General features: G+C 37.5%; 2 protein-coding genes across 2 annotated transcripts; both read right to left on the bottom strand.

Annotated features, from left to right (window-relative positions):
- Positions 1-8,521: 8,521 nt before the first annotated feature.
- LOC145256077 (uncharacterized) lies at positions 8,522-8,899 on the bottom strand. Its single transcript, XM_080114659.1, has one exon. The coding sequence runs from the start codon at positions 8,897-8,899 to the stop codon at positions 8,522-8,524; it is 378 nt and encodes a 125-aa protein (XP_079970785.1).
- Positions 8,900-9,112: 213 nt separating this feature from the next.
- LOC145256075 (uncharacterized) lies at positions 9,113-10,404 on the bottom strand. Its single transcript, XM_080114658.1, has 3 exons — positions 9,989-10,404; positions 9,529-9,769; positions 9,113-9,421 (listed from the first exon to the last, which is right to left on the bottom strand). The coding sequence occupies exons 1-3, from the start codon at positions 10,402-10,404 to the stop codon at positions 9,113-9,115; spliced, it is 966 nt and encodes a 321-aa protein (XP_079970784.1).
- Between the last annotated feature and the right edge of the window lie 371 nt (positions 10,405-10,775).

The following is a 10,775-nucleotide window of genomic DNA, read 5'->3' as shown; positions in this document are numbered from 1 at the left end:
TTAGATCAGTTCAAAGCATTCGACAGAGTAGACCATTGATACCTAGGGGCTGTTCTTTGCTCGGCTGGGTTTGGTCTCCAGTTTCGCTCTAGGATTCGCCTCTTGTATGCTAACCCCAGTGCTATGGTGGAAGTGAATGGGGTGAGGTCGAAGTCCTTCATGCTAACAAGATCTATCCGTCAAGGTTGTCCGTTATCACCAATGCTATATGTGCTGGCACTTGAGCCATATTTGCGCCAGCTTCGGGTGAATCCGGTCCTTCGTGGGATTACTTTGCCTGATTGCTTTACCCCGGTAAAGTATACTGCCTATGCCGACGACGTGACTGTGCTTGTAACGAGCAGTGCCGAGATTAGAGTCATCGACATAGAAACAAGTCGGTATGCTAAGGTCACAGAGGCCATAATCAACTACGTTAAGTCAATTGGCTTACGTATTGGTGCCTGAAGGGGTATGCCCCTTTAGGGACCCTATGGCTGGACTGATGGGCCCTGCAAGCGACTCGGCGTCTGGTTTGGCCCCGACATCCAGCTGGAAAAAAATTGGTCGGAAGTATTGGAAGCGGTCAAGGTCACATTTCATTTGTGGGCCTTGAGAAACCTGTCATTGAAGGATCGGACGGAGGTATGCAATTCTCATATCTACCCCCTTATCCTATACCGTATATCAGTACTCCCACTATCGGAGGCCTCACTAGTTGATCTGGTGCGTGCTCTTTTCGTGTTCTTATGGCGTGGAAAGCAAGCCATGGTTACCCGGGAGGTCTGTTACCTAAAGGCGGCCTGGGTATGCCTATTGTGGAAATTCGTAGACACACTCTTAGGATATACTTGGATCGAATTTGTATACCTAGTGAGGGAAAAGGCGTCTTCTGGATAGAACACTTAGAAAGCCTTTCAGGCTTTGGAGAGTGTGCATTCCGCTGAGGGGGAGGCACACAAGTTGTCCCGAAACGAGTGCTCTTTCTATCGCGAGTATCGGTAGGCCTTGAGATTCCTTCTACACGTGAAAGAAAGCCTCTATGACACCCAGCTGTTGTCTCGCAAGGCGCTATATCGGGCTTTAGTGAGGGGATCCGTTCGAGACGAAAAGATTGAGGAGTTCGGTTTTACGAAGAAAGAGCGCCGCTTAGTATGGCCTTGGGCGCCTGGGTCGAGCTGCTTCTATAATTACGAGGCATCACTCACCTAGCTGGTAATTCGAAATGTCCTCTGAGTCGGCAAAAGACTCTACGCAGCGGGTTTTACTGAGACACCTAATTGTGTCCGATGCGGAGATTGGGAGGAAGACCTTGATCATGCTTTCTTCCACTGCGCCATCGTTCGACCGTTGTGTGAGTTAGTTCAAGGCTCACGGTTCGCATGCTGAACGGGCAGTTTTTTGTACTGTATTCGGTTTCCCCGTGCTGCAAATGGGCACCGACCATAAAGAAAGAAGAACGTTACGTTTTGCTGTGTTTGTTAGCAGTTATGAGAGGCGTAATTTTGACGACGCGACAGAAGGTGGTTTACGGAGATGAGACCTTCACTGCTCCCCAGCTTGTCCTCATTTTCAAATATCAACTGAAAATGCGAATTAAGCTGGAGAAGGTGAAACTCACTCCGGCAAATTTAAACAACAGGTGGGTGAAAGTTTCGCGATTGTGTAGATTGAATGGAGCTGATCTTGAGTTCCTTTTTTTAGTTTGCTTAGGTTTTAAGAATTTTGGGTGACCTGAACAAACATAGACATGCATCGGACTACTTAGAATATAATAGTTAGGCATTTTTGTTTGATTTTTTAAACTTAGCTAGAGTATGCATGTTGTCATCGTCTCAATCCCCCTTTGGTTTGTCCCTGTCCCATCGCCCCCGTTTTTCTCCCTCTTTTGTTTCGGTAATCCCCACTCCCGGTCCCATTAGGTGACGGATATATATATATATATATATATATATATATATATATATATATATATATATATATGTATATATATATATATATATATATATATTCCAAATTTCAGAAGAATGCATGCTGAGTGTGAGAGGTTACTCTGCAGTTGGCCGATATTCAAATGAACGGATCTAATCTTGAGAAAGCACTCTGCTTCGACAAACTTTTAGGACTGACGTTCATTCCTGACCAGAAATGAAAAAAACCTACATCAAATCCATTGCCTAGAATCACTAGAACAATAATCCGCTACAAATACGTCTTAAAATGAAGTAGAATTGCCACATCCGGGATGGAGATCCTAAGATTATATGGACAAAGTACAAAAGATATTGTAAATTTAGTGGGCGATGACCTACTTCTTTTTCACAGAAAATACACTGCTGGCCTCTTTCTGCTATGTCAACAAGTTCCCTCATTATAATTATATAATATTCCATGAGCAGAGTTTTTTATTTCCTGAAACTGTCTGTCCGTGGAACACGATACAGTGTGGCTGCTTCCCGACTGACTATAATATGACCATCTTTAAATATAATGTGAATAACTTCCTCCCAAGAGATCTTTGTAAATAATCTGGCTTTACCCAAGTTCCACCATTACTGCTCATGTTGTCTCACTGTCTACCTAAGACTGGCCCCTTATTCTAGATTAAACTCCTGGCATTGATTAGTGACTCCCCAAATGTGCACCTATAATTTTTTTAAATTAAAACTTTGGTTTTATTATTTAATAAAACTATTTTTGTAAATGATTTAGCTTCACTCAAGTTCCACCATAACTGATCATGTTATCTCACCATCTACCTAAGACTAACCCCTTATTCTGAATTAAACCACTTGGCCTTGATAAATGGTGACCTCCAAGTAATATATATATATATATATATATATATATATATATATATATATATATATATATATATATATAACTACTTAATTTACTCACATAAAATTAATATACGAAAGTATAGATTTATGCGTGAACTTTAAGTATTTACTTCAAAAGTGCTCAATACGTAGGTAGAGCTAGTTAGTAATTTATAAAATATATATGGCGATTAAGCTACACTGAATATTCCGCGTTTCATCCACTCTAGGACTCTTCAGGCTTATGCGCGAATTCTGTGGTTGTTTGTCGTTTTTTTATATGCGCATCTTCTCTTGAGATTTTAGTTAGCCAATCCGCTCTCTAGTATCCACCGCGCCCTTCTTATCAGCCAATGAGCATGCATTTATCGGACAAAGGCATATTTGGCCTCTGGTTGACCTGTTCCTTTGTGTCTGCTCTATTTAGCCTGGATATTTAGTTTCTTGATCTTTTTTAAAACTAGGTTAGTGTTTTTTTTAATGTTAGTTTATATATAAATATATATATATGTGTACATACATATATACACATATATATACATATATATACATACATATATATGTGTGATCGTTTATGTATATTCATGTTTATTTATTTATTTAATTAATTTATTTATTTGTTTAAATGATTCTAAAATTTTAGAGGTCAGTAATTGAACATTTAAACATGAAAAAAAGACAAAGAATCAAACAAAAATAAAAGTTCATAATAATGAATAAAACTCGTCAATAATTTTTGTTTGTTTTATTCGATCGAAGAAAAATCAAAATTGGTTTCTTATTTTTCCATTCATATCAAGGTGCGGTCTTTGTTTGGAAACATCAGGACGTAAGTTCGAGCATAAATATTCCTGCAATAATAATAATAATAATAATAATAATAATAATAATAATAATAATAATAATATAATAATAATAATAGTAATAGTAGTAATAGTAATAATATTAATAATAATAACAATAATAACAACAACAACAATAATAATAATAATAATAATAATAATAATAATAATAATAATAATAATAATAATAATAATAATAAACTCGTGGCATAAAAATCGGTTTGTCGTAGGGGATATAAATGTCGGGTGTGAAAATTACGACCCCTTCCTTTAGTTGTCAAAATAGATTTTTCCATTCTGGCTCTTTTACATATTACTAGTCCGGTGGAATCAGTGAAAAAGGTGAAACAAATGGGAACACAAGATTTTTGCAAAATGCATTTCTATGTAGTATTTATATGAACATATTAAAAATCTGACACACAATATAAAACAGCGTGTGTTTATTACAAGGGAATGTAAAATCCTCGCATTCATTTTTTTGGATATTATTTAAGCGCTAAACACCATATTGTTTTTCTCGTGTATCGAAAACACTTTTAAGCAGTAAAAGTTTTATTACAAATAAATAGTTCGGCCTCAAAACTTATTAAAAACGTTAAGGTTATGAGTTATGTTAGGGCATAGATGAAAAATATAAACATAATATTTTTATTTAATATTCATAGCGACTTTTTTATTTGCGGTTCGTCATGTCATCATAAGTTCAGGGAAAATGTATTGCTTTCTATGGAGATAACATTTTGTTTGTTTTATTTATTTAAGAAGAAAAAATCGTTCTGACACCCGCTAGCAAATAAATCGCTCTCTTCTTGGGGAAGCATCATATCTTGACCAGATTCTGGGAATGAAATTTACTTCTGATCTGAAATGGAACACATTCATCAAATCTGTTGCCAATATCTCTTAAAAATGGTTTGATTATTCTACCGCTCCACTAGCTATCTCACTGCCGATAAAATCCACTATCTGTCTAAGAACCAAGTACGTTTTAAAATGGAGTGTTGGTGCCACATTTGCAAAAAATCTTGCTACTACCTTTACTTTTACTACAAATAATGATAATAATGATGTTAATAATAGTTATGGTGATAAAAATACAAACTTTGAAGAAATAAAAATATTACTAATACTACATGTGAATATTAATAATAAATGACAATACTAGAACTAAAGTAATACTTATTTATGTTTATGTTATTGATTGACTTGGATCTAAGTAGACTCATTCCTTCACCGTTTCAGTATTGCTAATCCTGAGACACTACGCATGCGTAGGCTTCTACATTACTAGTCCAGTGGAATCAGTGAAAAAGGTAAAACAAATGGGAACACAAGATTTTTGCAAAATGCATTTCTATGTAGTATTTATATATAAAACAGCGTGTGTTTATTACAAGGGAATGTAAAATCCTTGCATTCATTTTTTGAATAGCATGATTGTTGGTCTTAATTGTATTGTTTGTTTTGAAATTAAATTTTAACTTAGAATTTAAAGTTTCGACCATTAATTCAATGTTTTAATCGTTAGAGACCATATTGTTTTTCTCAGATGTTAAAACTAAAGCATATCGATCAATATTTAAAATGTCTTTAGAATATATATAAAAGCTAAAAGTTTAGTGTAAACATTATTTCATCTGAAAATGCCAGAGGAAAACGGAAAAAAGGTTGGAGGTTAAATCGGCTAAAACTGTGTGAAAATAACGCTCAAGTTGTAAACAGTTGTCCGAATAATCCAAATAATGTGCAAAGCGATCGCAATACATAATTTTCAAAATTCAATTCTATGCATGTATGTTAATAAATACAAAGCTAAAAAAATCGTTTTCTTAATTTCATTGATTCATCATAACAAGTGATTAATAGTGTCATAATACGAGCACCAGAATTACTTCCTAACCTGATCTGGTGTAACTGCAAACGATTGCAATACATTAAATTATACATGTAAAATGCATGTGTTCACTGAACAAAATAAAAGGCACGTGTCGTTAGTCGATTGTCTACATTTTAGTAATTTATAAAAGAAACTACATAGAAATAAATTTGTAAAATAAAAAAAAAACAATAAAAAACGCTGCAATTAATTTGGATTAAAAGTAGCCCGATCGCCATTTTCCACATGCGTCATTATAAGATCATGAAGGACTGCATATTGCAAAACATTTGTTTTGTTGATTTATCGCAAAGAAGATAAGCTTTCTCTAACGGACTAGAAACCCTGTTACACCTGCCAATATGATATAGTTCTATAAGGATATATTGCATTATACATTGACTATTGCTGCCAAATCTGGATGCTGCACAAGTGCAAGTTTACCTCATTTTGGTTAGGCTGCTAAGCAGAATCTATAATTGACTATTGTTGCTTACCCTCATCAATGTAAATACAATAATCAATGGCTAGCAGCCATATCAACTCCCTTCACCCTTAGAACTACCAACAGTGTATAAAACTGCTGTATACGAAAAAATCTTATTTAGATACGACCAAACTACATAAATCTGAATGCCATATAGCGCAATGCGGATGAGTGGAATTATTAGAAATATGTCTTCACTATTTTCACACATGATTTTGTTCCGATAAATTGGTAATGCCCCCACACATTCACCATATCAATTAGTTTCCCATGTCTTAGAGAGGCTGTAAAGTAGAATTTTTAACCTAATAGATTCAGCACTGTCTTTCAAACCCTAGTCCATGTGTTACATCAATGTGATCGTTTTACATCTTCGCCAATGAAATGTGCCCCGATGAACGTAGTGTACTCTCCTCAATGTAAATACGAGAACCAATGGCTAGCAGCAACATCTACTCAATAAACACCTAGAACTACTGATATTGAATAAAACTGCTATATACATAAAGATCTAATATACCTTCTTTATTTTTTACTTTTGAATCGTTTGCTTTTAGAATCTCTCTCTTGTTATGTATTTCACCGATAGTATTAACCTACATAAATCAACATGTAATGTGAACATATTACACAATGCAGATAAGAAATATCGTTAGAAATATCTCTGCACTATTTTCACACGTGATTTTGTCATATAAATTCGTATTATTCCGCACATTCATCAATTATTTTGTAAGATATCCAGCGTTACGCCTCTTTAACAATATTCGAGTTATCTCTTCTGCATACTACTGGCGACCAGGGAGAATGAACTCTTCAGTTTAAAAATAAAAGATATTAATATTTATAAGGTCAAATTATGAATCGGTTTTTTGTCTCCTTCAATCTCCCAAATAACTGTTGAGATTTACTTTAAAATATGATTAAGTTTGAAAATAGACAGGTAAAATATTTTTAATATATAAATCGATTTTTAGAAAAAAGGATGAAAATAAAAAATCTTACGTTTACAGAGTATTTTCATAACAATTTTTAAAAGTATATATTTGGTTAGACGGACTGTATAAAAATGCACACCATCGCACCTGAAAATTAAATATATAAGAACTGCTATAAAGCGTTTTCATTCATTAATATTACTGAATCAGTTTGAAAACAATTTTATCAGTATTTATTCATAAATATTCTTGAAATAAAAAATACTAATATTGGTGCATATATATATATATATATATATATATATATATATATATATATATATAACTTAATAACATCAAGACATGAAAAGCTTAGCCAGGATAAATGTGGGTCTTTGGTAAGAAAAGAAGCGAATGAGATAAGCAAGGGAAATGTATCCATTTGTCCAGCTTCTAATACCAATATATTTTTTAAAGATTTGAACCGGCTTTAAAGTATTTAAAAAAACGGTTACGTAATTATAAATGAACCTTTTTGTCAACCTAATATTTCTCTTATTTAATTTTCAAAGTCGTTACCTAAATACTTAATGTTTGGTACAGACAATCATAAATAAAAAATTTTTGTCAACCTAATATTTCTCGTATTTCATTTTCAAATATCTCGCCTAAATACTTAATTTTTGGTACAGACAATCATAAATAAAAATGACAAACATTAAAAAATTGTATTTTGCAGTGTAAACGTTATGTAGTAGCTATAGTTAATTTTTATTATTCAAAGTAAAAATAGGATATATATATATATATATATATATATATATATATATATATATATATCGTGTTCGTCCTTCGAAGTCGAAGATGACCATGACATCAGTGAGTAGACGTATTGTTTTTGTGTTTCCAGAGATGATTTGTAAGATCGATCCGGGCATGGAAGGCTCTCCCACAAGTTGGACAGTGGTAAGCAGGTGTTGTGGGAGACAGAGCTTGTTGCTCTCATTTTGCGGGTTGCACGCTTCTGTACTGCTTTGAGGGTTCTTCTTCAGCTGTTTCAGCTCCTTTGTTGATGAGGTGACGCCAGTGAGGTCTGTCTGATGCAAGCGATTCACAGGACTCGGTACTGATGTTGAAATCTTTGATGGAGACTTTGATGTTGTCCTTAAAGCGTTTTCTTGGTGCTCCGACTGAACGCTTGCCTTGGCACAGCTCGCCATACAGGAGTTGTTTTGGGATTCTTTCATCTGGCATGCGGGAGACGTGACCTGCCCATCTCAGTTGGGTCTTTCGAATGGTAGTAGTTATGCTGGGAAGATTAGCACTTTTCAGAACCTCTGTATCAGGGGCTTTCTCTTGCCATCTGATATGGAAGAGATTTCGGAGACATCTCAAGTGGCAGTGGTTCAACGTTTTTTCGTGCCTTCTGTAAGTAGTCCAGGTTTCTGAGCCATAGAGCAATGTGGTGAGGACAACTGCTCTGTAAACCTTCACAGGCTGCGAGGAATTTGTTCATCTGGTCTTGCATTTTTCGCTCGTTGCTGGCATTGAGGGACAGTCATCAGCAAAAAGAAAGTCACTCAGCACTGCTTCCTTCACCTTTGCCACAGCTTTCCATTTGTTCTGAATTTAATGTTGATGCCTGGTGACTGGTCGCTGAAAGCGTCACATAGCATTGCAGAAAACATCAAGCTGAACAGTGTAGGGGCAAGAACACAGCCCTGTTTAACTCCATTTGTTACCGGAAAAACCTCCGAGAGTTTACCGTCGTAAACGACGCGCCCCATCATGCCTTCATGGAATTGACGAACTACTGTGATGAAAGTACTTGGGCAACCGAATTTCTTCATTATTTTCCACAGACCATCCCGACTGTCTGTGTCAAATTCCTTGGTCAAGTCGATAAAGGTTGTGTAAAGGTCTCCGTGCTGTTCGATGCATTTCTCTTGAAGCTGACGGGCGGCAAAGATCATGTTAGTGGTCTCCAGACCGGCGCGGAAACCACATTGACTCTTCAGCAGGAGTCCCTGTTCCAGGTGACCAAGTAAGCGGTTGAGGAGGATGCGAGCCAAGATGTTTCCTGCTATGAACAGGAGAGAGATACCTCGGTGGTTATCTCAGGATTGGCGATTTCCTTTTCGTTTATAGATGTGAGCGATTGTGGCATCTTTAAACTCTTGTGGTAGTTATCCCTTCCTCCACATGATCTGATACAAGCAGGTCAGCTGCTCCCGCAAGGCTGCACCACCGGACTTGTAAACCTCAGCTGGGATGGCATCTTGACCTGGGGCTTTCCCACTGATTGACTGCTGAATGGCTTTGCTGACCTCTTCGATTGATGGGGGGGTGTCGAGCTGTTGATTGAGGGGGACTTGGAGGAGACGTTCAATTGCTATATCATTGATGGCTCCAGCGAGATTGAGCACTTTGTTGAAATGGCCAGCCCATCTGTTGAGGATCTCCTTCTTCCCGTGAGTAGAGTTGAGCCGTCGGCACTGAGCAGAAGAGAGGATCCCGAAGACTGTGGTCCGTAAACTGCCCTTAGTGCATCGTAAACATTCTTTGTATCGTGTTTGTCTGCGTAGCCTTGGATTTCATTTGCCTGCATTGAACGCAGCTTGTATTGGACTTTGTTGCGCATGTTAGAGAAGGTAGTTTTCCTCGCCACACAAGCTGGGTCATTTTGATGCGCTCTTAGCAGGCGGTGTTTTTCCTGCAACAAAATGCGGATCTCAGAATCATTCTCGTCAAACCATTCCTGGTGGTGTTTGGTGGCAGGACCTAGAACGTCAAGAGCAGCAGAGTGATCAACATCTCTGAAGGATGTCCAGCTCTCTTCAACGCTGTTATGATTGAGATTGAAGTTAGCAAGTTTACTATGTATGCTGCTCTGGAATTCCTCTGCTGTTTTAGGACATTTCAATTTGGCTGTGTTGAGCCTCTTAGCTGTTTTTTTTTACCCGAGGCCTTCTCTTTGGTTGGATGAAAAAGTTGAATTTGGAGATGATGAGGCGGTGGTCGATCCAACAATCAGCCCCGCACATGGCTTTGGTCAGTCTCACGTCCTCCCTGTCCTTGACTCTAGTAATGACATAGTCGATTTGATGCCAGTGCCGAGAGCGTGGATGCATCCATGTGGTTTTATTGCGATTTGGGAGGCGGAACATAGTGTTTGTAATGTTGAGATCATGTGACGCACAAATTCTAAGGAGAAGGAGGAGGAGGAGGAGGTGTGTGTGTTCCTATTGCATTTGCCTACTTCATGCTTTCCAATGATGTTGTGCCAGGCTTGATGATCTGTGCCGACACGTGCATTGAAGGCGCCAAGAATTACAATCGTCTCCGACTGAGGGACTAAGGAAATGAGAGAGTCCAGCTCTTCATAAAACTTGTCTTTGACCTCATCAGGCTTAGTTATCGTTGGGGCATAGGCGCTGACCAGCGTAATGCTGGTGTTGCTTCCAAGAGGTAACTGCATTTTCATTAGTCTGTCATTGATACCTTCAGGAATGCTTGCTAGTTTTGGTACGTGAGTTGTTTTGATAGCAAAACACACACCAGCTGCACGCCGCTCCTCAGCACTGTGCCCACATCAGAAGGTGTAGCCTCCAACAGTTTCGGTCAGTTGGCCTTTGTCTGCAAAACGAGTCTCACTTAAGGCTGCAATGTCAATATTGCAGCGGGCAAGCTCACAAGCTACAAGCGCTGTTCGTCTTTCAGATCGATTTGCTTTTGCATTGTTGAGCAGGGTTCGGACATTCCACGATGCAAGATTAAGCACCTTTGTTTTCTTTTTTGTTTTGTTTCGGCCGCTTAAGAGGGATTTCCGCCAGCCGCGGTATGCTGGCC

The sequence above is a fragment of the Euprymna scolopes genome, chromosome 32 (genome assembly GCF_053919585.1).
Source record: "Euprymna scolopes isolate OS-2025 chromosome 32, ASM5391958v1, whole genome shotgun sequence".
Lineage (NCBI taxonomy): Eukaryota > Metazoa > Mollusca > Cephalopoda > Sepiida > Sepiolidae > Euprymna > Euprymna scolopes.
The sequence above is the reverse complement of the archived record's forward strand: the minus strand, read 5'-3'. Positions and strand labels throughout refer to the sequence as shown.